The sequence below is a fragment of the Seriola lalandi genome, unplaced genomic scaffold (genome assembly GCF_002814215.2).
Source record: "Seriola lalandi dorsalis isolate HSWRI2012SDOR001 ecotype SW California unplaced genomic scaffold, Sedor1 jcf7180002054606, whole genome shotgun sequence".
NCBI lineage: Eukaryota > Metazoa > Chordata > Actinopteri > Carangiformes > Carangidae > Seriola > Seriola lalandi.
This window is the reverse complement of record NW_019525159.1, coordinates 3,814,930-3,842,480: the sequence shown is the minus strand read 5'-3', so window position 1 is coordinate 3,842,480 and position 27,551 is coordinate 3,814,930. Positions and strand designations below refer to the sequence as shown.

The 27,551-nt window shown below is 39.2% G+C and overlaps 4 protein-coding genes across 5 annotated transcripts; 3 read left to right on the top strand and 1 right to left on the bottom strand.

Annotated features, from left to right (window-relative positions):
• The first annotated feature begins 2,790 nt into the window (after window positions 1–2,790).
• LOC111664767 (heat shock protein beta-1-like) lies at window positions 2,791–4,026 on the top strand. The gene is made up of 3 exons (XM_023419511.2): window positions 2,791–3,196; window positions 3,341–3,404; window positions 3,727–4,026. The coding sequence occupies exons 1-3, from the start codon at window positions 2,806–2,808 to the stop codon at window positions 3,884–3,886; spliced, it is 615 nt and encodes a 204-aa protein (XP_023275279.1). The 5' UTR covers window positions 2,791–2,805; the 3' UTR covers window positions 3,887–4,026.
• A 3,498-nt stretch (window positions 4,027–7,524) lies between these two features.
• taok3b (TAO kinase 3b) lies at window positions 7,525–16,128 on the top strand. The gene is made up of 8 exons (XM_023419453.2): window positions 7,525–7,686; window positions 8,544–8,780; window positions 8,914–9,042; window positions 9,186–9,389; window positions 10,148–10,387; window positions 11,142–11,354; window positions 11,652–11,834; window positions 13,609–16,128. The coding sequence occupies exons 2-8, from the start codon at window positions 8,595–8,597 to the stop codon at window positions 13,768–13,770; spliced, it is 1,317 nt and encodes a 438-aa protein (XP_023275221.1). The 5' UTR covers window positions 7,525–7,686; window positions 8,544–8,594; the 3' UTR covers window positions 13,771–16,128.
• A 1,190-nt stretch (window positions 16,129–17,318) lies between these two features.
• m17 (IL-6 subfamily cytokine M17) lies at window positions 17,319–19,482 on the top strand. 2 transcript variants are annotated; one of them, XM_087177494.1, is made up of 3 exons: window positions 17,319–17,442; window positions 18,452–18,600; window positions 18,744–19,482. In XM_087177494.1, exons 2-3 carry the CDS (start codon window positions 18,475–18,477, stop codon window positions 19,209–19,211), a joined length of 594 nt encoding a protein of 197 aa, XP_087033620.1. In that variant the 5' UTR covers window positions 17,319–17,442; window positions 18,452–18,474; the 3' UTR covers window positions 19,212–19,482. The 2 variants fall into 2 exon arrangements, with proteins under 2 accessions (XP_087033620.1, XP_023275198.1); XM_023419430.2 differs by lacking the exon at window positions 17,319–17,442 and adding an exon at window positions 17,460–17,955.
• Window positions 19,483–21,073: 1,591 nt separating this feature from the next.
• On the bottom strand, window positions 21,074–25,919 carry tescb (tescalcin b). The gene is made up of 8 exons (XM_023419459.2): window positions 25,714–25,919; window positions 25,090–25,159; window positions 24,743–24,823; window positions 24,405–24,544; window positions 24,247–24,308; window positions 23,693–23,800; window positions 23,099–23,146; window positions 21,074–22,996 (listed from the first exon to the last, which is right to left on the bottom strand). The coding sequence occupies exons 1-8, from the start codon at window positions 25,775–25,777 to the stop codon at window positions 22,919–22,921; spliced, it is 651 nt and encodes a 216-aa protein (XP_023275227.1). The 5' UTR covers window positions 25,778–25,919; the 3' UTR covers window positions 21,074–22,918.
• Window positions 25,920–27,551: the final 1,632 nt, after the last annotated feature.

The window sequence follows — 27,551 nt, the reverse complement described above, 5'->3', positions numbered from 1 at the left end:
CATTCTGTAGCTTCATATCAGGGTAAATTTTGTGACTTTCTTCCTATTGAACTGAAAGCAGATTAATGCAGTTTATGGAGCATATTAAGAATGTATGATTTTTTTTTTATACTGTGTATATAGTATTACAAATCACATGGCAAAGCTAACGGCCTGGCCCTTCCAAAGCATCACAGGATAAATCTGAGGGGTCAGACAGGAAGTTTTGATACATTAATGTCACGTTTGGAGAGGAAATGTCTCTTTAGTGGAACTGACAACAACTCACAAGAAAGAGAATGAACTGCTGGTTCAATTTTGAATTACTTCATTACTTCTTCCAACTATTATACAATATTTATCAATTCACTGTAACAATGAAAATAACTGAGTCTACCACCACAGGGTCCTAACACACAAAGAAAGTTTGCCTAGCTGCTGCACTGACATGGCTAACAACAACAACAACAACAACAACAACAACAACACAACTTACCCCAAAGCAGAGTTCATTAACAGCCGTCTCTCCCACTCCAACCATGACCCTCTGCCTTTACACCATTTCTGCTCGTTTACCTGCAAAACACAAAAGACACAGCAGCACATTGTTATGAATAGTTTCTTTTTCAACATTTGCATGCAATAATGACCTCACTCTCCTCAAATTTATGCAAATGATAGCTTCTTTTTAAAACCTCAATTTAAAAACATAAAGGTCTGTCATATTTACTCTGCACCCGGCGCTCTAATGATGGGATTTATGGCCTCTCTAATGAGCTGTTTATCAGATATCAAGGCATTGTATAAGAACAGAAATGTTGTCAGGACACAACAGCTAATAAAAACCAAGTGTGCCAGCTGATTGCACAGTTGTCACTTTGGCTGATACAGCCTGTTGACAGCTTTTGTTTCCTAATACTTTTCCTAATCACTCTAAGCATTATACATGTAGGGATTTAAATTGTAACTCGGACTGATATACTTATTTCTTCAGCCTGGGACACCACACAGACAGGTAAGCGTCCAGAGTAAACAGGACAGGAGGCAGGAACTTCAAACATAAATAGAAACTTTAGAGAAGAGAGCAAAAAAAAAAAAAAAGGCTCTTAAAAACACACTGCCACTGCACACCTTAAAAATCACACACACTCACACACCAAAGGACATAGTAACACTGCAATCACGTCAAACAAATAGGGGGTCTCTGAATTTATATAAGCCTCAATCAATCACAGTTAATTAAGCTACTGCTCAGGGATTGCAAATTCCCTTTCATTAAAATACCACACAATGTCCAGTTTTAAATAGAAATTAAAGAGAAGAAAACAGAGAAAACAACAAAAAAGATAATTAGATTACAGCAAAAGGCCCATAGGCCTAAAAACAAACCTTCACATGCGAAAAAACAGTGACAGTCACTGGCAGTCCTATTAAAAATACATATCATATTAAGCTGTGAGCACACACATTTTAGCAACAATATTTTCATTATGGAGCACCTTGTTTGACAAACAAATACTCTGATATTTATCCAACTGTGTGACAGTGACTGACAATCATACCCTCCACTTCAGGTGCGCATCCTATCTCTAACAGGCAGATTGATCAGATGACTGGGAACTATGATAGAAATAAAAACCACATTGATTATTTGAGTGGTTTATTCATTTATTTCCCAACTGAGGTGATTGGTGGCGTATGATATTACAATAATATTTGCCTACCGCAAAACCAAAAAAGTTTGGCGTCCCTCGTGCTGTTGTCTGCACCACGCCGCACTTCGCCGGCCACGGACACGTAGGAGAGAGAAAAAGAGAGTGGTAGCTTCCGTTGTCCCCTAAATAATCTTCCCCAGTGCACCTAAAGGCATCCCTGTGACGCATAGTTACTTATTCCAACTAGCTACGTGTTGACGTTGTATGTCTACCGTGTACTGCCCTGGTTAAGACCTTTGACTGATGCTTTGGATGAACGCTAATGGAAAGGCTACAGATATTGCCTCATTAATAAATATCACTCCTCTCCGATGGTGAATAGCTCATTGATTTATTCCTCTACAGCTCGTTTCATTATTTGTACAACATAACATTCATGAGGATGCAGTTCTACATGTAAAATTCCTCACCACCCCTCCACTGCGTCAGTCTTTCAGTCCATCACTTTGTCCTGGATGTAAACTTCTCCTTATCCTTATAATATAGAATTATTTGTCCCACATGCTCATCACATGATAATGTTTGTTTGGTCTTGAGTTTTTTTTTTTTTTCCCTTCCTTCTTGGGTTTAGACACCGGCAGTAACTCCCAGAGTTGTTTACTGTGTGACTCTGAATGTACGTGCTGTTCCCTCACATAACACAAGGCTGTGATTTCTATGGACAAAGAGCACCAGTATGTGACAAGACTGCAGAGGCCACTGCTGAATAAGCTGTCCGCTTGCTGCTTCCAGAGTCATTCACCAACAACTTGCCACAGACACTCCAGAGATATAAATACAAATAATTGACATTATCCTCTCCAGGGCAACGGAGGAGTAACATCCCAGCTCAGGACATACCAAGACACTCTCATCCCTTAGATCACACTTACTGCTAGACAAGTGTTGAATCAGCTGGGTATATAAAGTGTGTGAGTGGAGGATTACCGATGCCAAATCAGCCTTTTCCTCAAACCTTGTGCTCACTTTCTGTTAGTGTTTGAGATTAAAAATACAGCTGCCCTATTCTTTAATGTCTCGGTCATCAATCTAGACTTGTTTGTCAGGGTGGAGCTACAGGCTTTGCAGTTTCAATATCCCTTTCCTTCATTCTGAGCTTACTTTCTAGGATATGGGTGAACAAAATAAAATACTATCTCGTCCCATTTTCCGCCGAGATGTCAGCTGGGACCCTTTCCCAAACTGGACACAGCCGAGCCGTATCTTTGCACAGGATTTTGGCCTGCCTCCTTTCCTGGAGCCTAGTGATCTGGAATGGATAGACTGGTCGAAGAAGAGACTGGCATCTTTCTCCTGGCCAGGTTATGCACAAACCCCCCTTCTGCCTCCACTCAGAGGTCAGCACCCTGCGGCGATGAACGAAAAGGACCTGAAAAAACTCACAAGCGGAGTGTCAGAGATCCGGACAGGGCAGCACAGCTGGAAGATCAACCTGGATGTCAATCACTTCTCGCCTGAGGAGATTACAATCACAACCAAGGAGGGCTACCTGCAATTATCAGGTACTGCACAAGCTTCTTTGATAAACCATTTGAGATGAATCATGTCATGAAAACTAAGTAATAGCAAGTTGTAAGTGGACTGCTATGGATGGACTACTATTTCTACAATGTGTTTTTCTTACTATTTCTGCTTTTCATTTCAAGGAAATCATGAAGAGAGGCAAGATGAGCATGGATTAGTTTCAAGATGCTTCACTCGGAAATATAAGTAGGTTGCCTCTGACAATATGAAGAATTTCGAGAAATAAATCTATATAATATCACATCTCTGGGTGATTTTGATTTCAGTGTAGCTACTGTATAAGCAACCTTAATAAAGCAAACAAACACTGAACGTCTCATAAGGTAAGAGGTCAATAAAGACACATGATGATAAAGTATCCTGGAGCAACAGTGTGCCACGTATTATCACTTGGTCTGTCAACGGAAAAATATACACACAGAAAGTTTTTCTCAGCGACATGCAATGACTGCACTTTGCTTGAGTTGATGTGTTCAGTGCTGATAAATATTGTCTTCATGTGTTCAAGGTTGCCACAGGGGGTGGACTTGCAGCACATCAGTTCATCATTGTCTGGTGATGGAGTCCTGTCGGTAGAGGCTCCTGTTCCTGGGACATCCATCAGCGGCCCGGCCAACGAGCTCGTCATACCGGTTCAGACCAGACAGAGGCAGGACGGTGAAAAGTGAGACCAGCTGAGCAGAACTTGAAACCAGACTCAGATGTAGCCCAAGTTGTGTGTCGCGACCTTAGTAGCACTGACATAAAAAAAAAAGAAAAACCAGTTTGTTACAGCTTACTAAATGTGATGTATGTGTGTAACAACAGGCTTATTTTCCAGAGATACTGTCTGCTACGGTTAATGCATGATCACTGCTGCAGTGCCTTGTCATGGTTCCTTTTGGTTTTACAGTTAAATGCAAACTCATCAAAGTAAAAACAGAACTGACTTTGAAAATGAGGAATAAGGAAGGAATCATTTTTGCATGGCGAGGCATTTCAAATAGAATATGGGTAGTAGTTTTTCATGCATTTCTAATGTCATCATGTCTTCTGTATAACAGGACAGTATAGCGACAGTGAAGATGTCATATGATCTTCAACAAATGTATTAAACAACTCCTGCCATATAAATAAAAAAGATTGTAATTTTCTTTATTTATTAGCAGATTATAAGATTAGTAGGAACCAGTTTAATTACTATTAGGTTATTTGTTCATCCATTGCTCATCTATACCTGAAATCATGCACAAATTATTTGTCAAACATACTTGTATTTCCTGTTCATGAGATGGTTTATTCTGTAGTATTTATGTCCAAGTTTATTTACTCATGTAGCCTGTCATCAATAGTTTATCTCAATGTCAACATAATCAGCCACAATACATGGATTCATGTTTTAAATTAAATGGTAAAGTTCCTAAATATGAGACATGTGATGCAAAATGTCTAAGCAAATGAAGCCTAAAGATGAATGAAATAAAGTTATTTGGCAAGTGCGAAGTTACACTGTCATGTATACAAACGTAAAATGCAGGTGCCATGCTCGGCTGATGAAGGCCGAATCATTCAAAAGTAAGCAGTGACATCTAGTGTTTGTATAGAGTATTGCATGGTGACATAAATAGGTTACTGTATTTGTCCTGTATGCCATCACATGGATGAATGCTATAATGGAAAAAACTGTAAAAAAAAAAATACAGAAGGTAGAATAAAAACAGGGAGGAGTTTGTCTGATTTACACTCACAAATATAACAGATTCTGATTACTCAGTTGCTTTCCTGGCTTTGTTTGTTGATTATCTAACAAGTTGTCATGAAATGAAATGGGCAGTTTGATGAGTGATTTAACTGAATAACAATAAGTGTTTTTGATTTAGTTTTAGTATAATTTATAGAATGGCAGTCCACTTATTTGTTCATATTTTGAGACAATAGGAAAATAATAGGAGATGGAGGTTAAATGTTGTTCTAAAAGCAGAGAACCTAACCATGTAACCATCTGTGGCCGAAGTTTCATTCTTTCATTCATTTCTTCCATTTGTTCTTCCTCACCAACACAGAGGAATCTTCACCCCAATTAACAATGTGTCAGTTTAAATAGAGGAGAGCTTAAAATATTGTGCAATCACCTTGGACAATAGCTTTGGCCGAAAGAGCATTAACATGCATTTATCACACGTTCAACAGTGGCTTTGGGCAACTTGTTGAGTCAAGGCTTTCTCTGCCACAGCCCAATCACTGATGCTCATCCACAGATGCTTCAAATAGCCTGTTATTCTTCCTCCATCCATCATCAACCTCACAGTCACCAGCAAGAATTAAAGCATGTACACTAAACATTACATCACTGGACCTTTCAGGCCTCAAGCCAAAAAAGCATGCTCAGGAACAGAAGACCCCAACAACTATACAATAATACAGTGGACCTCTTGCAAATACGATTCACAGTATTACAGTCCATTTTAGAGTGGGTAGGCTATACACTGGTCTGTGACAATATCTCTAAGCTAAATTGGGATTTATGCAGGATAAATTACAGTGATTTAAAATATGTAATTTAAGTCTTAAATATTATACAGCGATCAGGAGTTAGACTTACAGCAGCACAAACTGGAAAAAGTAAAAACCTTCAGAAGAAACTTTAAGCATGATTTCTGCCTAAAGGAAAATTACTTTTTTTTTTACTACAAATTTTATTGAGGTGCTGCTGTAGGTGATTGATAGGCGACTGCCAGGTGTGGCTTATGAGTGTCACTAGATATCATCTCTGTGTTTGGACAAGTTGCTATGGTGTCACTAGCTTGTTGCTAGGAGGTTGCTGTGCTGTTTAGAATATCTGGCTAGGTTGTTAGGGTCTTTCAAGGTAGCTGCTAGCTGGTTGCTAGAGTGTTCTGCAGGGTTGCTCATGTTGTAATAGGTGGTTGTCTAGTGGTTACTAAGGTAGTCATGGCAGTTTCTAGGTGGTTGGCAGGCTGTATGATGCGGTTGCCATGGTAATTCCCTGTGGTTGCTGGGAGTACTGCATGGTTGCTAATGTGTACTTGCAGTAGCCTAATCGTGGAAGTACCAGCAGCGGTAGTGGTACAATGAGATACTATTTTCAGCACCATGGAGAGAGACACTAAGTCTGTATTTAAATGTTTGTCTGTTTGTCACTGTCGCCCTCCAGCGGCCACATGAAGCAACGACAGGAACAATAACAGGAAAAAATACTAATGTTTATGCTATATTCATGCTCTCTTTGCTTCATAATTACTGCAAAATACAAGTAATGTTCACAATCCACAGAGGATGTTTTTAATCTGAGTGCTAGTTGGTGTGGGTCATATATTCCCATTTCTCCCTAATGAAGAGGAGTTTAGAAAATAATAATAATTATTATTATTGTTGTTATAATAATAATAATAATAATAGTAATAGTAATAATAATAATTTTCCTCAAAAAGTAAGAAACGTATAATAAAACTATTCTTAAGTATGATGTGGGATTTCAAGGGGAATTTAGTGAAAATGTTTTCTAATAATATAATTTCGACACATTTTTACGAATGCTGTACACGTAAAGTGGACATTGTTCTTCCCATATGATGTAATTCCATTATTGATATTTGTGATTGCTGATATATATACTGTGATCGAGTGTGATGTTAAATAGCCTAACTTTAGGCTTGCTGAGATGTGCCTGTAGTATTGCGGTGTCTCTTTAAAGGAAGGGGGAGTGTAGAAGAGGGACAGAGGAAAGAGATGAATAGAAGGCACCAGAACCACCTACCATGACCAAGTGCGCTGTAAATGTAGGACAGAAATTCGAGTGGAATACAAACGGATCATCAAGCGACATATTCGAGGAAAAACCATGTTTGGATGTGCCTTATCTGATTCAAATATTTTTAAATATGGTACCACATGCGATCATGGGAACACAGGAAAAGTATTTTTCCTCCCAAACATTTCTTGCATTTTGAAACGGAAAAGAAGAGTGGCAGTAACATACATCCCTGTGCTATCTTTCTCCGATTATCAATGGTAGGCATTGCATAATTCACCCTTATCCACCGGAGCCATTTGGTTCCTCCTCTTTGGGAAGAGGGGGACGCCAGAAAAAAAACCGACTACATCCAGTAGCTGCCTTTACGGTGGTGCCTGCAATTGTTTGGCAATGCCCTTTTCTCTCTTAGGAAGGACTTGCAGACAGTAGCGGGGGAACAAGCAGGGGAAGGATGCATTTAACGCTGGATGTGTGCTGCATTCAGGGAGATTCGGCAGTAATAGCAGCTCTAGCAGAAACAGCGAGTGCGGAGGGCCTGGGAAGCACCCAGCCCCACTATCTCCTCCTTTTCCTCCCCCCCTGCAGGACCATGCTTGCGTGAGGGATGAGGCTGTGCACAGGGACACCAGGCCAGAGCTGCGGCCTACTTCTCACAAGAGCCGGTCTCTCGACTGCAAGATCTGTGAACACATTGCCACCATCAAATCAGCATCTTTGGTACGCAGCTCCCTCGCTCCACCGTTTGCATAAAAAATACGTGTGTGTGTGTGTGTGTGTGTGTGTGTGTGTGTGTGCGTGTGTGTAAGTGTGTGTGTGTGCGCGCGCGCGTGTGTGTTAGTGTATGTGTGCGTGCTGGCGGGGGGAAAGGGGGTTGTGAGGAGGGGAGGGAAGGGGTGTCTGTGTTCTCAGCTGTACATCTGTAGTCATGGCAACCAGATCCTGTTAATGGATGTCATTTTTTCCATCCTCAGCTTCCCTCTCTGCCTCTGCTTTTATGTGTGTGTGCATTGCATTTATATGTATTCCATGTAAATCTCTGCCTGCTGTCAATTACCAGTGAGATTTCATTCATGTCATACATTGTAAAAGGTGCATTTCCACATCTGCTCTCAATAGTCGTCTTAGATTGTTGTCTCATAGACTGGTCTTGATCCTCATCATGACATCATATAGATATCACTTGCTTATTGAAAAGGACACTGGAGTGATTGATTGATTAATTTGTGTTGCTTGATATTCTCATGAGTTATTCTTTGCAGAATTTTAAATGGGATTCAATAACAGAACCTGTTTAGATTTATTACACTTAGACTTCTGTATCACTTATAACCCCTCTTTGAATTCTTGGCTTGTCATGGACGTGTAGTAATCTGCAAACTGATTACTTTTCTTTGAAAGAATTGTTCTTCACCACCACTACCACCACCACTGCACTTTATGTGGTCTGTTTTTAGGCCATAGCCTCTCACTTACCAGCTGTCTCTCTTCTTTGACTTCTCTCTCCACCATGGCACTTGTTTCTGTCTGCCTGCTCTGTGTCTTTTACTTCCCATCTCCTGTGTTCCTCTGTCTAGGTCATCAGGTAGATCCAGGAGCATGAGCAGGACTTTGAGCTGCGGGAGCAGATGTCTGGGTATAAGCGCATGCGGCGGCAGCACCAGAAGCAGCTGATCGCCCTGGAGAACAGGCTAAAGGCCGAGATGGATGAGCATAGGCTCCGGCTGCAGAAGGAATTAGAGACACATGCGAACAACACTTACATTGAGCTGGAAAGACTGGCCAAACGCCACGCTGCTCAAACAGACAAAGAGGTAAAGCCACTACAGTAGCTGCTACTTATGAATGAGGTGGAAACTACAGAGTGATTTCATTCACTTTAAGTCAAACAGTGTGTGTACAGGCATTGCTGGGTGATAATTTGAATATTTTGATGTCTCCTCACAGATGAAGTCAGTGGCAGCAGAAGAGAGGAGGATCCAGCAACAGATTGTTGCTCAGCAAAAGAAAGAGCTGACTACTTTCTTAGAAAACCAGAAAAAGGAGTACAGGCTCTGCAAAGACAAGATCAAAGAAGTAGGTATCATGAATAAACACAGCACAAAGTTTATGAGCTTACACATCATATCTCTTAATATTCTCAGACAATTTTGATGGGATTTTTCTTTAGATCATACAAACTCTATTCACATTGTTCTGTTGTTTGTGTGTTTGTCAAGGAGATGAATGAAGACCCTTGCACACCCAAGGAGGAGAAGCAGGAGCGTCTGTCCAGGCACAAAGAAACAATTCAGCGCTCTCAGGCTGAGGAGGAAGCTCATCTGCTGGCCCAGCAGAGGCTGGTCTACGACCGGAGCTGCAGGGCCCTAAAACGCCGGAGTCTGGTCAGGAGGCATGAGTTTGAACAGGAGCAGCTGAGAGAGGTAGAGAGACTTCATGACATTACATAACGTTATGTGTCAAACGATCACAAAAGCTTAATTCCTTCATATGGATGACTTTTCATTTACTACAGTGTCAGGAAAAACGCTGTAACTAACACTTATTTTCATTATAAAATCTTATTTTGCAGTAAAGTATAGTATGAAACAGAAAACACAGAAAATCCTCATATTGGGAATCTGGATCAAACTACGGTTTGGGATTTTTTTTGTCTGAGTGCAAAGCTCCCCTTCCTCAGTAGGAGAGGGTTTGAACAAAACAATAAACACAGTGGCCTTTGGAGAACCTGTAGCATGCTGGATAAAATAACTCATTCACTCCCTATAAAACATTTTCAATCTTGAACTTAAGAAATTATTTTTTCCTAACACTTCAAACAGTGACATTAAATGAAGCCCAGTTGGTGCACTGACTAAAGGCAGATTTTTTTTTTTTACAGCAGACTTAAAAAAAAGACCACTCCTCACATTTAATGTGGTCGTCATTCATTCAGTCAGGATCTCGGTCAGATAAACAATTTCTTATTAGATTTTAAAGATGTATGTCATCTGCATAGTGTGTAAAAGGACAAGTGGTCCAGATGAATCGCATAAGCAACTACTATTTGTGCAACATAGTGCTCAAATGAAGCAAAACACTGTACTTGCATTTCTCCATAAAGAAAATAGACCAGCCTTATTCCAGCAGAAATTGTGTATATTGGTATTAAAATGGCATTTCATCAAACTTCCTTTCCCAGGAGCTGAACAAGAAGAGGACCCAGAAGGAGATGGAACATGCCCTGATGATCCGGCAGGACGAGTCCACCCAGGACCTGGAGCGAAGGCAGCTGCAGATGCTGCAGAAGCTGCGTGTTGAACTCATGCGGCTGCAGCACCAGACAGAGCTCGAAAACCAGGAGGAGTACAACGGCCGGCGGCAGAGAGAACTACACAGGAAACACAGTCTGGAGCAGCGGCAGCAGCCCAGAAACCTCAAGGTACCTGAAGCATTCTCTTTACCACTGTACTGTATATGGTTGTTTAGTGAAAGAGATATGCAGTTGACTTCATTTCAGAAAAGCTTCTAGGAGGAACAGGACTTGTTTCATGATAGAAGGATTACATACTGGGTTTAAAATGAAAGCTCTGCAGGTACTGAACATCTGTACCATCCTGCACTGCTGACATTTAACCGAACATGTACCTTGTATTCTTTTCTAAATTTACAAATAGAAAAACTGTAGAAAAACATCAACCATGTTGCCATGAGAACTGCTTCTTCCAAAAAAATTGCAATGATATTGTTCACAAATTTGAATATTTCTTTATATATTAATTGACAGTATTTTTTTACTTTGAGTTACTCTGCAGTGGACAAGTGAAAGCTCACGCAGGCAAACTGAAATTATTTCATTATTAATACCACTTTACCACTTTAAAATGATTTACTCCAGATTGAAGGGTAGCCTGAGAACAAAGTGAAAGTTTGTCTCTCGTCCACAAACAAAAAATTAATCAGTTAGTCAAATATTAAAGAGAAATATTAAAAGAGATTCATATAACTGTGTTTTTCTATTATTGTACAGTAGGATTTATTCTGCATCCATCTCAAAATGAACCAGTATCAAAAACTGTTTTACGCCACATTCGGATGACTTTTACCATCCAAATGTGACGTGAGAAAACAGGACACAAACTTTTTTTTCTTTTCTTTTTTTCTTTCTTTCTCTCTTTCTATTAACCCCTCTGCAGACGCTGGAGATGCAGATCAAGAAACAGTTTCAGGATACTTGCAAGGTGCAGAACAAGCAGTACAAAGCTCTTCGGAACCATCAGCTGGAGGTCTCCCCCAAAGGCGACCATAAGACCATCCTGAAGAGCCTGAAAGAGGAGCAGACGCGCAAGCTGGCTGTACTGGCCGAGCAGTACGAACAGAGCATCAACGAGATGATGGCTTCACAAGCGGTACGGGGATCCCGAAGCATCTTGTCATGAGTTGCAAAAGTGGACTTCATTCATCATTTGTATGTTGCATATCTATTTGTGCAACACATTTGCCCTTCACACAAACCTAATGGTGGCAATGGCCGCTGTATGGGCATCAGTTTCTTTTCACCGTCGTCGTGCATTTGAAAATAGCAGAATGCTGTTTAATGCTAAACCTTTGCTAAACGTTGTTGGCCTGTAGTTTGACAAATGAAGCCCAGCCTAGGCCTTGTTGCTAATGTGTTTATGACCACCTCTGTCCTGCTGGGTCTCTAGATGCGATTAGAAGCAGAGCAAGAAACAGAGTGCCAAGCTCTGAAGCAGCAGCTGAAGCAAGAGATGGAGCTCCTGGACGCCTACCAGAGAAAAACCAAGTCACAGATGGAGACCCAACATGAGCGAGAGCAGCAGAAACTTGAGCAGAAGGTCTCCATACGCAGAGCGCACCTTGAACAGAAGGTAGGTTTAAGATGGAAGCCATTCAAAAAGACTTGATATAATGCAGCATAATACCAAACTGTATTAAAAATACCTCAGCATAGGTAGGCAAATAGACGAAAGTGCTGAAGAAGACCTAACGTTATTATTACGGTAGAAGTTGCAGGTGTTAGTGGCCCCTAGAGGCTGCAATGTTCATTACAACCGCAAGTGCCAGACAAACTTAAAAGTTTTACTGCTCTTTGACCATACCAGTAGTGTAGCTAATGCTAATGTACATTTTGCGGCATAAACCTCAGGTTCTGTTACTTCTGACCTGGAATGAGTCGGCAGAGTTTACGGTTTGGTAGGCAATGGATAGCTTTCACCAACTGTCGGCGGTTGGTTGGGATATTTGTGTAGTTGGAAGTTGTTACTGGTAAAGCTCGTTGCTGGCAGGTGAGAAGAAGAGGCTGGTGACCACAGAGCCCTGCAGTCCTCCCCACGTCAACAGTAGAGTTAATACAAGGGACTGGGAAACTGAGCAGAAAACATGGATAAAAATCAGCTAAAATAAATAAATACAAAAAAGTTGGTTCTTGTGGGTGTTAGATTAAAAGTCAGGGGTTCTTCTGAAAGGCCTGAATCAACCCTTGTGTTTTATTGACACTGGCTTTACGTCCACATTGTGGGGAAACCCCTTCGTCCCCAGTCCTGTATGTGTAAAAAACAATGATTGCAAAATCAATACATTTAAATACTTTTAGCCATGCTAATGGCAATAACAATAGCAATTTTGGTCAGTCTGTTGTCAGTCCTCTACATTGGTGAAGAGTGAACAATCTCAGCAACTATTATATGGATTGCCATGATATTTTGCAGAGACATTCATGGTCCCCAGAGGATGAAATCTGCCGTCTTTGGTGATCCTCTGACTTCTCATCTAATGTCACCAGCTGGTTGACGTGAGGTTTTAAGTGACATGTCTCGACAACAACTGGATGGATTGCTATGAAATTTAATACAGACATTCATGTCCCCCTCAAGATTCTGAAATTCAAGATTATGAATTTGTTCGATACTTTGGTTCATGACATACCTGCAAAAATAATGATATTCTCATCAGCCTCAGCTACAATTTGTGTATTGTGCTTATTACCAAATGTTAGCATGTTAACATGCTCAACTAAGATGCTGAACAAACATCATACCTGCCTGGCATCAGAATGTTTACACTGTCATTGCAAGCGTGTAAGCATGCTGACTATAGCATTTAGCATAAAGCACACTTATCTCTAAGTATAGCCTCACAGAGCTGCTGGCATGGCTCTAGACTCTTGGTCTTACTTTTCTTATCTTCTGAAAGCGTGTCACCTAAAGCTCAAAGAAGCATCTTGCTTTGTGTGACCAACAGTCCGAAAAACCAAAAAATTCCAATTTTCCATGACATACTGTGGGACAAGGAAAAACAGAAAATCCTCACATCGAGCAAATGGACTGGAAATCACTTGAATTTGAATTGATAATTAAAATAGTTGGATATTACTTTCATGTTGATTGTCATATTGACTAATGATTACTGCTTTAGAGGTGGTGCTAAAGGTCAGGAGAGCCACTGCTGACAGTAAAACTAATCCTTTAAGAATCCATATTAAATGTCACAGCAATCTGGCAAGTGGCTTGTATGAGTTCTTACTCTGAAAGTGTTAGTAGCTGACAGCAATGATGCCTTGCTAGCACGGCCAAACACAAGCTCAAATTTGGTGTCTATATAACGAAATAACTACCATATTGTTTTTGTTTTTTTTTATTGCAGATTGAAGAGGAACTGGCCGCACTTCAGAAGGAACGTACTGAAAGGATCAAGCACTTGTTGGAACGTCAGGACAGAGAAATTAACGCTTTTGACACAGAAAGTAGAAGTCTCGGCTTTGGAAGCCTGGGATCTCTGGACTTCCCCAAAGAAGACAACAGATGAAAGTGGACTTATCTTTAGAGGACAACATATCCGTGCCCTTTTCATGTCCACTTGACCGTTTGTCACATCCACGGTGACAAAGCTGGATAACTTTCTCTATTGCTTTTCTTCTTCTCTTAGATATTGCATCTTTGAATCGAGGTGTTACGTGCAATGAGAACTTCTTTTGTGAAACTTGAAAGGGGGAAAGTAAAACAAAAGAAATCTACAACAACATGTCAATAAAAATCAAACCTAGTCAGTGTAACTCAAAACTTATGTGTTAAAAAGAACAGACTCTTTCCTCCATGCCATTTCCTCCTTTTGGTATGAAATGAATAAATCAGGAAATTTTAGTAAAATGGGCACTTTGATATGTTTAAGTAGAAACTCATCATGTTCATATGATGCTTAATGTGTGTGTTACATGGAGGGACATTGTGGAATGTGAGCTGCGGACTCCCCCGTGGTGTTAAGCTGCTTTGTCTTTTTTTTTTTTGTATTCGTTTGGTTTCATTTTGTTCTATTTATTTGATTTTATTTTATGCTCTGAATGTGAATATTACTGTATGGGGTCACTGGATAAAGTCAGAGTTTATTCATTTTTGAATTTTTCTTTGGTCATACTTCCATATTGTGCTTATGCATACAGTATACTGTGGTCCCTCACTTTTCTAGGCAACAGTTCTTACCTTTTCTTTTATTTGATATGTAGGATCAATTGGCATTAGCTTGATCAACCCGTTTATCTTATCACAATTCAAGATCCCACTTGGTAAAACTGCTTATTATTGCATGCACTTTAAGGACAAATTCAGGTTGTGAAGTGAAGCATGAATCTGTCAGAGATTTTAGCTGTTTGTAAATAAAAGTGGTCATAGCATTTTTTTGTTTTAAGCCTATGGATACTGGACATAAGCGCCATATTTGATATGATAATTTCACAAATGCCTTTATTTAAGTTGTGCCTGAAGCAGATTTGAGTTACGTGTTTGTTATATCTATATTTTTGTTTACTGAGGCCGGCACCATTTTGTTTTGGTTTCATCTAAACTTGTGAATCATTTAATGTTCACTTATCAAAGTTCTTGTAAAGGAAAATGGTGAGAATTGTGCTGTATAACTTTTGATATGAATATTTGTACATGAGAATATAGCTAGAACATACAGAGACACTGGTCTATTACTGATAACAGAGCTTAACGATAAAGATTTTGCTTCATTTTTGTTTTATAATATAGAGATATGGTCATACAATAGCTCAATATATTGCTAAGTCAAATCACTAGACTCTCAGATTGTATAAATGCTGGTCAATGGAACCACAGACTTCTTATAATATCATTCCGATGATCTTTTATTGATCAGCGGTTCTACAAAAACAAACACAACAACACGTGGGTCCAGATTGCATTTGAGTAATTAGTGTCTAATGATCAGATTTACATATTTTTTGCCATGTTCATTATGGTCATTGAACAGGTTGCACAATGTTTCCATTTATACTGAATGGAAAGATAATTGTTTGGTGCTTAATTTCTAATACCACCTTTAGCCTTGTAGTTTTTTGTCTTGGAGAGACGATTGATTTTTACAAAATGTAAACATGAAGCATTTTGAAACCCCCTCTGAGTCAAAACACTACTAAGTTTTTCAGACACTCATGACATATTTAGAGTACCCCATGCAGTGAAACCCTCTAAAAATGAAGTATATGTATGAAAAAATAAACACTATTTTATCACGGGTCAGTTTTTGAAACATTGTTTAATGTGGTGGTCTTGAATGCAACCCTGTTGTGTTTGACAGGTATTTCATGACCTGTTTTCTTTCTTTTCATTTCAGAGCCACGACTTGTATTAATGTTCAGTCATGTTGCTCACAGGGCTGAAAAGTGGAAGGTGTCCCCTGAATTGATAAAGTATTTTAAATGGAGGTATATAATGACATTCAAGTACAATTTGTGATGGCAATAGAACTTAAATGCTCTTGTTTTACACATAGAAACTTAAATTCTGAATTTGTTATGTTTGACCAGAGTGTGTTCTGAAGTTGAATGGCTCCTATAGATTTTTCAGCCTTTTACATTTTCACAAACTTTCTGAAATTTGATGAAAACGTTTCTCATATGCAGTAAGGCCTTTTGTCTGGTCACATATAACTGAAGCCTTGTGGACAAACGGTTCCATATAAAAGTGCTACTGGGGTGCTTGAATAAGGTTTTGCCTGACGGCTTCAGAACAGTTATGAACCTTACAATTTGTGTGGATTTTAAGTTAATAGAAAGATGTATTTAGTTAGAATAAAGGGGACTTTCCTAAACAACCTTATTCACCATTTCCTGTGCAGTTAAAAGACAAAATAAAAGAGATTCTGTTGAAAAAAAAAAAGGAGTCTCAGTCAACATCCTGCATCTTATGACACGGCATTTCATATTGTTTGTGCTTCCATTTCCTTGTAATGCTTTGTTATGTGGTCTAGGTGTTCTCACTTTTGCTTTTCTCAGGTGCAGTATACCCGCAATGACCTGCATTCTGTTGAATGCTGTTTTTTTTTAAATCATTTACTGTAGATCTACAAACACTCATGCAGGTCAAAGATAACTTGTGAAAACCAGAACTTTGAAATGGGAACAAGAGGTGTGAGGGAGGTTAAACTGCAGAGCGTCAAGTGCCACTTTCAAAGATTACTCGCATTTCAGGGTAAAGTTGCTTGATTTAGGTGTTGATTGGCAGGGGTTTTTTTTGGCATGTCTTTACTATATATGCTGGCAGGAATCCCAACTGAAGTTTCCTTGAAATGTCAACGTTTTGCTGCACCATCTGCAGCAGTTGCCTGCCCCACCACAACCCCTCTATTAACCCCTGGGGCAACTGGAAAGCCCCGAGGATAGCATACAAGTGGTTAGCCTTTACCTGAAGTAGTGCTGACAGGGTTGTGGTGTGTTGAGTTCCCCCTGTCTTTTCTCAAGTAGACAGTGGTTAAACAGCAATACATCATCGAGTGTGGATGCTTGAAACCAAGACGTGATTACCACAAAAAAAACAATGGAGATCATGTCAGCTCTCAGTGAGCTATTAAAGTTTATCTATTGCTCCCACACGTAGCAATGTTTTTCTGTCCTGCAGTCTGACCTCTCATCAACCCTGTGATGCAGACGGCTGACTAAACACATCATCTTGCGTCTCCAAGCAGAAGTGACCACCATTCATAGAAGTTAGTAATGATAGTGGTGACGATGATGAGATTAGACAACACACGAAAAACCCAATTTGTGTTATTTTGATATTTTGTACGTCCTTCTAGTTCCTCCATCCAATCCACCCAAACCAATCACAGGCCTGGAGGATGCAACATTATTACATATCACAATGAAATCATCATATCACAATGAAATCATCTGAGCGACTGTCTGAGGACAGTCGCTCAGAGGCTTCAACTTGTGGTGTGTGTTTGCCTGCTTCAGCTAGCAGACCCTCCCCTTTTTACGCACATGTAAAGTTTCTGATTGAGAAATGCATTTCCTGTGACTTTGCCAGCTTCCTGCACAATGCTCACATGAAAAACTGCTGTGGGGAGACACGAGTGGTTTGAATAGCAGCTTTTACAGTTGTAATGATACAATTCAGTGGAAGTGTTTATCAAAAACAGGAGGCTGGTGAAAATTCCCTCGTCAGTGAACTGTGTCAAGGGGTAGGCTGACCGAAACCTTCAATTATTTTCATGCACATCTGACACAGTTTTTTCTAATTTCAGCAGGTTAACGTTCCTCAAGCGATTTAAATATATCATGAGTAGTAATATACGAGTATATTTCTCCATGAACAGATAAAAAAAAAGGAAGTGCTGTTAAAATGTTGGGGTTTTTTTTTGTTGCAATGGTCACACATGTAATAATAATAATTAGACAGTGTCCCTACATGCCTGTACACACAGGAGGCATGTAGGGACACTGTCCAGTGCAAAAAGAAAGGAGAAGAAAAAAAAAAATCTAAAAAGGAAGAAGGAAATTCTGGGAAATTTGGTTGCCTCACAAAGTGCACGTCATTTCCTATGAGTGTGTGGTTTCTGTTTTTTTTTTTTTTATAAAAGTTTTACAGCAGTGTGGTTATGACAAATCGGCACAATTTGGTTGCGATGCTGAGTGGAGAATGAATGGTCATGTAAAGAGCATGTATTTTCAACAGTTTATGGAGCTAGCAACAAGTAAGTTTTCTATCATTTTTCCTGAAACATCAACAAAACAATTAAACACAAAAGCATATTTTTCTTGACATTGTGCATGCTGGTGCTGTTGTGGTTATGTTTAGTGCCTTTTAGCTGCTGTTAGACTGACTCAAGGTTCATATTCAACTTTAGTGCTTCACAGTTTTTTTAACATTCAATTTCAACATTAAGTTTTGTTTCTGCATCAATGTAGTAAATTAGTTTTTCAACTGTTTGGAGAATCTGGACAATATCTAAAAAGACTGACAATGTATGATGGCATCTGAGCACATCATACCTACACTCAGCTGTTGTGTAATATGTCTGAACTGACAACATAGCAGACTTGTGGTGTTCTGTTTTCACTTTGCTGAATGTTTGCTAGGTGGAGAATCTATTTTTACCTCTTCTATTCGCCACTCTCGGCTTTAAAATGCAGTTCCCCTCACTGATGTGATGCAGGATAACCATAACTGACCAGTTCCTTTCTCCTCAGCATTACTCTCCGTCCTGCTGCTTATGGCTGTTGATTCAACACGAACGGTGGCAGCGAGCAGAAACCAGCAGTGTGGGAATTCTCTCCAACAGACTCTGAAGCTCACCAGACTTGCACAGAAAGAATCTGTCGATCTAATCAAAACATATGTGAGTACAGACATAAAAAGCTATATCTTATTTTGCTGTGTTAAATTCCCATGTGCTTGCTCAGTATTTTACATACTACTGTATATGTGTGTGGGTTAATTCATCTGATTATATTTTTGTCCTTCGTTGTGTTTTTTTTGCAGAAAGCCTCTCAAGGACAGATGTCAGAGCTCTTCTGCAAGGTGTCAGTTAACAACGTCCCTGACCCCAACATCTCCGGCCTGGAGCCCTCAGAGAGGATCGTGAGCATCTACACACACCTCCAAGCCTTCATCCCGCATTTCAAACGGGTGTACGAGCAGCAGACAGACTTGCAGTTACCCATGAGCCCGCTGCTGGCCGAGCTCATCGTTGTCAGCGCTCGCAGCAGGAACCTGGCTGCTCTCATGAACAGCTTTTATCAGAGCCTCTTCCCAAACCTGCCTGTACCAGAGCCAGCAGGGGGGGCGACGGCACTACCTCCGCCTCAGAACGTGTTCCAGCAGAAGGTCTACGGCTGTGTGGTCCTGAAGACCTACAAAGAGTTCCTGTCAAACGTCTCCCGAGAACTGAGAAATCTAAAGAGCAAAGTCTGCAGGAGGAGGATACAAATAAACACGCCCTTCTTCTGAGGACGACCCAAGGCTGACCTTAGACAGTCGGTTTCCAACCATATATTTTTTTTTTTTTTCTTTTGATAAAGAAAAGTGAGTTAAGATGGCTGGTACATCATGTGTAATGAAGCGTTTATGGTATTTATGGTATTTATTATTTATTTTCTTTTGTGTTTGTGAGAAAAAAGGGACGCTGTTAAAAGATGAAGAGTGTAAAGCTATGCAATTGATTTATATTTAACTAATTTGTTATGTATGGTTCTACTGTGCTGATGTAAATGTATTTACTATGACAGAATTATTAAAAGATACTTTAAAGATACATCTGTACTTATTTGTGAACTCTGATTTCTTTGCGTGGTTGCATCAATAATGTACAATTTCATCAACACGCGAGAGTCTGGAAAAAGACAATCGCAACGAACTAAACTGATTTTTATGTTTTACGCGAGTCTTCAATTAAAGTAACAATACATCCGTTTCTACACTGCTGACAATTTTTTTCTACAAGTTTAAAAGAAACACAAAAACAGTATGATTCGTGCTCGAAGCATCATGTGCTGTTTTCTGCACAGAATCAGTCCATCAAGAGGAGTTAAAAGAAAATCAGGAAGCTGCTGAGACGCTGACTGAGCTGATATCAGCTCAGAATGACGCATGTGCTCAGCACAAGGCTGCATCAGATAGGAAAGATTTCATGACACTGGCGGGCTGTCTGGCCAGTCACAAGGTGTGGGTGGGTGTGGGTGGGTGTTGGTCAGATAATTGTGCGCGGTATGCACCGGCTTCATCATATCAACAGAGACGCAAGTGTGAAGTTGACATTCTGCAGAAACCCCCCCCCCTTTTTTTTTTTAAATTGATGAATAATAGACGCTGCGGGTAAACTTGTCATATATACATATATGGATCATAGATACCAAATATATTTGTTGAAATGAAGTAATGCTTAACTAAACTTTCCTCAGATCACAAGCTTTCAGGAAACTGGAAGTAGATGGGGGATTCACTCTAGGTCATGAATCAAGTTCCTCGTTATAACTCTGCTTTATTTAAAGCACAAAGCCAGAGGGTACCTCAGGACAACAGCAATTCTTCAGTCTACGTTATTTATTCAATTTCACTACCCACTTAATGCTTTACAGGACCTGATAGGTCACTCATAAGTCCCCACCGTACAACACTTTTTCTTGCCTGCAAATACGAGAAAAGATAACCCGCACAACTTCAACTGGAAACAAACGGAATAACGTGCAAACCTCGACAGAAGTGGACAGGGCTGGAGATTGAACCCAGGACCCTTTGCAGCTGCTGTAACCACTGGCTCACCTGTCATCAATCTACAGCACAACACTAAGACATTGTGTTGACTTCTGCTAAACTGCAATATTCTTTTTCTCAAACTACCGTTTCCAAGGTCAATAATATAATTTTGAGTGCTTTCTGAGTGAAGGAAAACAGAACATGATAAACTATTCCTAATTTAGACAAAAATACAATCAGCTTGGTAAAGTTTGATGCTAACTATACGCAGCAATACTAACATTTGTTGCATTAGATTCAATTTAAATGCAAGATTTTTCAACTAATATGAGGAAAGTTTTGCATTAGCTGTTTGCATTATACACTGACAACAGACAGCAAAAACATCAGTGACCTCAGCTAAATTTAATCTAAAAAGATCATGTTGATCAAATGTTTTAGGGATTTATATACATGGAAAATACTTATTAAACTGCTGTTATATGATGGATCATGTAGTACATGTGCAGCAACATTTCTCTACAAATAGGCCGCCTGTGATCAGGACTGAAATACAGACCACTTTACAATGTGGCAGTACAATGATGAACAATTAAAAATCAGACCCACAATCAGGCTACATGTCATATTTTATTGCAAAAATATGGACAGTTTAAAAGGCCTTAATGATATAATTTCATGAACAGTATAAGTGACAAATCTAATAATTTAAATGGATGAGAAACTGCATAAAAATGAGCCAAAATGTATCATATTGAAAAGCACTATATTATACATTTTACATAATCTGAAGATGTATAAAAAAAATGTCATCAATGAATCAGGTGCAAGTTCATTTTGATTTAACATGATTTCTATGTTTTGACCTATGGAGGGCAGTATACACCCGTCAATGAGGATGTTGACTAGAGTATGAAGTCGCAGTGCATCAGAAGTGCCGCTGGGTATCTTGCATTGTATGTATTTCATTCTCGACAGTCTATCAGGAAATGTTAAAAATTAAGTGTATGTTTATTTCCAACATACAATACATATTCAGTGCCAGACTGTACAGTAACACCAAAAGCTGGGGACTTCATTAAAAAGTCACGACCAATGTCTTTAATGAAGAAACTACATTAGGTTGTGGAGTCAGTGCAGGTCAGTATAGATAAGAGTAGAGCAGCAGCTTTCCATAAGATGAAAAAAAGATTTGTAAGATTAGAGATCTGCTTCTGACTGCCCATTTATAACCCACTTGCCTTAATCTTCATTATTTTGAGCCTTTCTGAAAAGGTTTACATGAGATTACTGTTCTTGATGTTTTGACCAAAAAGTGGGAGTAATAGGACTGATAATATCTCTTGAATCATCTGATATGATGAAGCTGTAAAGGGTTTGGTCACACTTGTATTATATGTCGGAATAAAACAAACATGTGGTTTTAAGTGTAAGTTACAGCAGACATAAAATGTTCAACCATCAAGCATCATTTCCTCATGATTTTATTATCTATGAAGGCTAAGACTGAGTAATATTTAAAGTGTTCATAAATATAATTAAGAGTGAGCATAATAATACGTTTCCATAATCTCCAACACACACTCTGTTGTGACTTCTCTGAATTGTTAAAGAGAATTTTCCAAATTTAAAATATTGTAACGACATCATATACCACAGTTCACTTGAGTTATTTCCATATGTAGTTTGCTCTCTTGAGGGTACATTGACTTTTCTGAGAAAGCATGGTGTGAACTGCTGGTTGTTTTGTTTCCAAGGTTCATGTAAAGTGAACTGCATTAGTTTGTCTCTAAAATCAGACTAAAATCTGATTATGTCGCTACTTACAGTACATCACCTCCTCTTCTGAAATTAGAACTAATCAAATTTTGCTTTTTAGCATTTAATCTTGCATGACAGCACTCCCATTTCCTTTTTATCAGAAATGCACATTGTGAACTGGAGTCAGACCTGCTTCATGGGGTCTTTTATTGTGCAAATGTGGTGTGCAGAGCATGCATCAAGTTAAATATGCTGCAGAGTGTCAAGGCATTTCAAGTTATTGTCTTACTGTTGTTTGACACATATAGATACTTTGACAAACCTGTATATACCTGATTATTTAGAGTTATTGATTCATGGCATTAACATTTGTAAAGGTTCATCTAGCATCCATATTTGCATGCATAGTCATACTGTCTTTTACTCCAGACGTGGATATTTGATTATTGCTCTGTCGAACTACTAACAGCCTGATTGTGGTGATTCACTGATCCACTGATTATCTAATATTATTGCTTACAGTTAAATAAACTACCCCTAAACATCCACAATACACATATTTTCTTTGGATTTGCATAGTTATTCACTAAGTAAGGCATATAGTCAATGCAAGCAGCAAAGGTTGGTGTTGGAAACAAGCAATAGTTGCTGTTATAATTAATAGTCTTCAAAAAGTCACTGAATAGTGAAGCGTACCAACCTCACTTACACAGCGTTGTCGTGTCCATATTCAAAAAGCGAATGTTCATTCTTGATTCAATTTCAAAGCCGTCCAGCAACTGCAAAAGAGTTTTTCATTAGTTAAAACTGAAACTCCTTCCAACGTCATTCATCCATATCAACTATATTGTATAGCATAGTGTATATTTCTGTGCACTTACCTTGAGGAAATGCTCAAATGTAATTCCCTCATAGAATTCATCAGGTTCCTGTGTATGAAAAGGTGAGGTTAAAGACACTGTACGAGCAAAGAGTGATTCAAACTTAAAGGTCCCATATTTTACATTTTTTTGGTATCTTTTATTTTATTTTTATTCTTAAGTGTTGATATCTATAAGAAGATATATTTGTGATTTTAAGTACCAAAACTGGTCTCAGTGTACTTTTACATGATTGATTGGCTGACTGTTTTCTGAGTGATCAGATAAAATATAGGAGATTTCAGGCAAACACTCAGAGAAACCAAATCCTGCAAGGTTGAATGTTGGTCTGGGTGGGCTGGGCTTGGGGGATGGCTGAGGGTGGCGACTGCTTTGTTGTGACATCACAAAGTTACAGACGTCCTGACAGCTCGTCTTAAGGCTCAGTTTCTGATTCCAGGCTGTGTGCATTTCTCTGTGGACTGAGCGCTTTAATACTTTCACAGTATTAAGATAGAACCTAGACCTGCTTTATAATCAAAAAAAGACATGGAAATCTCATTTTATACAATATGAGACCTTTAATGTTATCTTGAGATAATTTAGCTGACATACCATGTGTCCCATAGAAATACTAGCCACCTCCAGCATGGCTGCATCAGCAATGCTTTTGGCTGTTTCCTTCCCCAGTGCCCCACTGCGAGATAACAGCTCCTCCACCACCTGGACAGATGTGAACAACAGCTGAAATGTAATAATATTTCTACAATGACTACAACATTTCCAGATCTTCAAAGGCTTGAGGAAATTGCATGCCTCTTTCCTTCCCTTATTAGCTGGCAATTATTATTTTGCAGGAAGGCAACTTACACTCAAGTGTGGGAGTACGAGATGCCCAATAACCATCAGTGGAGTTACATATAAAACACAGTGATAGCTTTGTTCTACTGTGACCAATCTGAATCATGCTCAAAATTCAGCTGGAAATGATCAAATGATGGTGATTAACACAGACACAGATAACAGTAAAACCCACATGATAAACTCATGGTGACCCAGGATGATTTTTACGAAACTGTGAATAAACAATGTTGTTATCTTTTCTGGTTACATGCAGACTACAGTTCAAAGTTCATTTTTTTCACCTATAGAAGTAAACAGAGGCTTACATGTCTGTATTCTTCAAGAGTTATTGTCCCATCGTTGTCTGTGTCATGCATGTTGAATAAAACTGCAGAGGAACACACGACAGTCAGTTCAATAACAGCTCTGTCTCAGTAACAGATAATGTCAAGCATGCGATCATGGGATTTGTTTTAAGACACACATCTCAGTTTCTCCCTCCTGACACTCTCACGCTGTTCCTCTGTCATGTGCAGAGACGGGGGCCTGAAATGGGACATGACCACCAGGAACTCCTCAAAGCCGATCTCCTCAACCGTCCCCTCACCATTCTGGCGATAGTTTCTGTTGGAGTACACAAAGACCACATTAAAATCCCTCAAATATACTGATGCAAACTATGGAGTTCTACCTACAATTGAAGTGAAATTCCTAAATTGAATCCAACAGCATGTGAGATTGTGATTTAACTGTTTGTGATACCTTGAAAAGAAAAGTACATAAGTTTGTGTGACTTTCAAACTCAAGGTGTCGACACTGTACCTTCTGTCAAAGAAAGCCTCTATGATCTGTGCACGGATGGGGTTGCATGCAAGATCTGGGATTTCATTGAAGTGATCTCTCCTGAGGGAGTAAAAAGGTTTTTAAGGAGTGGCACTGGAGTGACATTATTAATCATCTGTTACACACTAACATGAAGCCTGTTAGGCAGGTTTCCAGTCACAAAGAAAGCTGGCAAACGGCCAAGCTGAATTATTAAGAAAAGTAATTTGCTTAAAATAATAAATCACAAGAAGACAGAAATTTGAAGATGATTTATTAAGAAAATGACTTAAAAAATAAAATAAAATAAAAATAAATCAGTACTTAAAAATGTTAAATCAAGTTACCGTAGACTTTCTTCGTTGTGGCTCAACTGTTTGAATCTTTTATGCAGGACTGCAATCTGTTCAAGTGAAACTAAGAACAAACAAGAAGCAAACCTTAGGGCTAATCGCCTGAGGTGATTTCCTGCACATGCAAAAACAGACAAAGCAGGCATAAAACTCTTCAAAGCAATTAAGCATTACTCATATTGACATTTTAAATAAGTAATTTATTTGTTAAGAATCTGATGGCAACAGTTCTTTAATCCCTCAGAAGGTTTACTGGAGGCTTTCAAGGCAGTAGATTTGGATATGCAAAACACATTGCTGCAGTTTGGTGTTGTCTGTTCCTATGCAACTATCACACTCAGTGAAACTTACACTCCCATTAACCTCAATTATTCATTGCTACTGCACCAGACAGGCTGGTTTAACTAAGCCATGGAGATGCTGGTACATGTGTAATCAAATAAAAGCCTAATGCCAAATAATGAGCACTGCATTGCTTAACACGTGGTCGATATTACGTCGAATTTCCCCTTTGGGACTGAGTTAAAATTAGACTTGACTTCAAATTATATTTCCATCACGCATCATACATGTCTGACTGTCATTTAAAAAGCCCGTGCAAACAATAACAGTACTCACACCCCGTCTTTTCCGCCAGATCAATGTATTCTGGCTGACCAGGTAAGGACTGTAGAGCACCCATTCCTCCAAAAAGCTCCTACCTGACCGGTCCAGTTTTAACGGGGCCCGAGACACAAACGAACCGAAAGTGTAGGAGCTGAAACGGATCTCAGAGGATCATGTTTCGGAATCATCCATCTCCACCTGGGCGTCTGTGTAACAGATGCAGCTCACACCTCCTCTTTCCTGCGCTGTCGCAACTTCCGCAACTATCGTCTTGATGACGACACAGTTTTAGGAACAACAGGCTGAAGCTTGAATTATTTATTCAGACTTTTCTTTTATTATTTATTCGGTGGCTGCGAGCATTGACTGTGACCTATTTGTTTACTGTTCATGCAGGAAGGATGGAGTGCAGAGATAGCAGGTGCGCAAGTAATTCTCAAACATCATAATACAGGCGTAAATGACTGAAAGATGAGACATATTCTTACAAACTGCACATAATTCTGAAATATTTCATTTTTATATTATTTCACCATGAATTATGATTACACCAATTTACTGCTTTAATTCATTTAGACCTGCCTGTTCCACAGGTGGATCCACCTGTAAAGGCTCAAAGGGGAGAGTTGGGCTGGTTGCAAAAAGTCCTCCAATCAGAAACATGATAGAGGGATGGCGCTCGTACCGCACACGCTCAGTTAGACCCTCCTCCAACCAGGAAGTCAGCAGAAACACTCAACATCTGCTGCTGCATTTATTGAAAAAGACTTGTTTTGAAGGTATGAAAGTAATCTTTTTCATGAGTGGTATTTTTTGTCAAACTGTCCGGACCTTTTGTATCTATTCATCAAAACTTACTTAGCTTGAATAATTGTTTTGACTTCTAAGTGACATGGTTAGCATGTGTCAAACTAAGCATATCCAGCTAGCACATGATGCTCTGTCATGGCTGATAGGATTGAGATGGTTGCAATAACTTATTGTAACTGTCCCCAAGTTAAGCAATCATATCAAAACAGACCACACAACAGTATGTCTCAATGGTTTTAGTTCAAAATGGGCAGTATATGCAGCTAAATGTGTCCCATAGCACAAAAGATGTAACAATAATTGCTCATTTTAATATATAAGAGAAAACAAACAAGTTATTTTGGGAATTATTTTTTCTGCCTCTTATGATATCTTAGTATATATTTTTAATGTATATTTATATATTGGAATACCATGGTTATTGAGACAAAAACCAAAAGTTAATTAGTGAAATTAAATGTATTGTGAATATTTTGCAACTATCCCCGATCCGTGTTGCTACTGTCCCCAGGATTGGGGTCAGTTGCAACGTCGGAATTCTTCCTTTCAAATAAATATTGTGAATGATATGTCATATGTTATCATTTTTCGATGGTGTGGGTAATTAGCAGACAGATGTAAGTTTAATATATAAAAGTTTGATTGGTCTTGTCCAAATAGTCTCTGAGTAACTGAGAGAAATGCAAAAAGTGTTGCAACCATCCCGTCTCCTCTACTGTGGATTATACACCTACAAAACCTAATTTTAAATTCTGGACATGTCAAGGCTTCCAAAATGATCAAACATGTCAAGCTGAACTAATGTGAAATCCTTATAAAATGATGTACAAGACATTTAAGGATGGTTCCATTTGATATAGTTGTGTAGCCTTAAAAACATGGTACTTTGATAGACAGAAGTTTCCAGCGTCAAGAATGAACTTTGAACCTCACTCATAGAAGTAGGTCAAATACTGTGTTTTGTTTATTGTAGCCTTTGCAGCTAAACTGACAGCGCGTGACTTTTTGCATCTTGCTAGGAGTTTAAATATTTGTGGTAG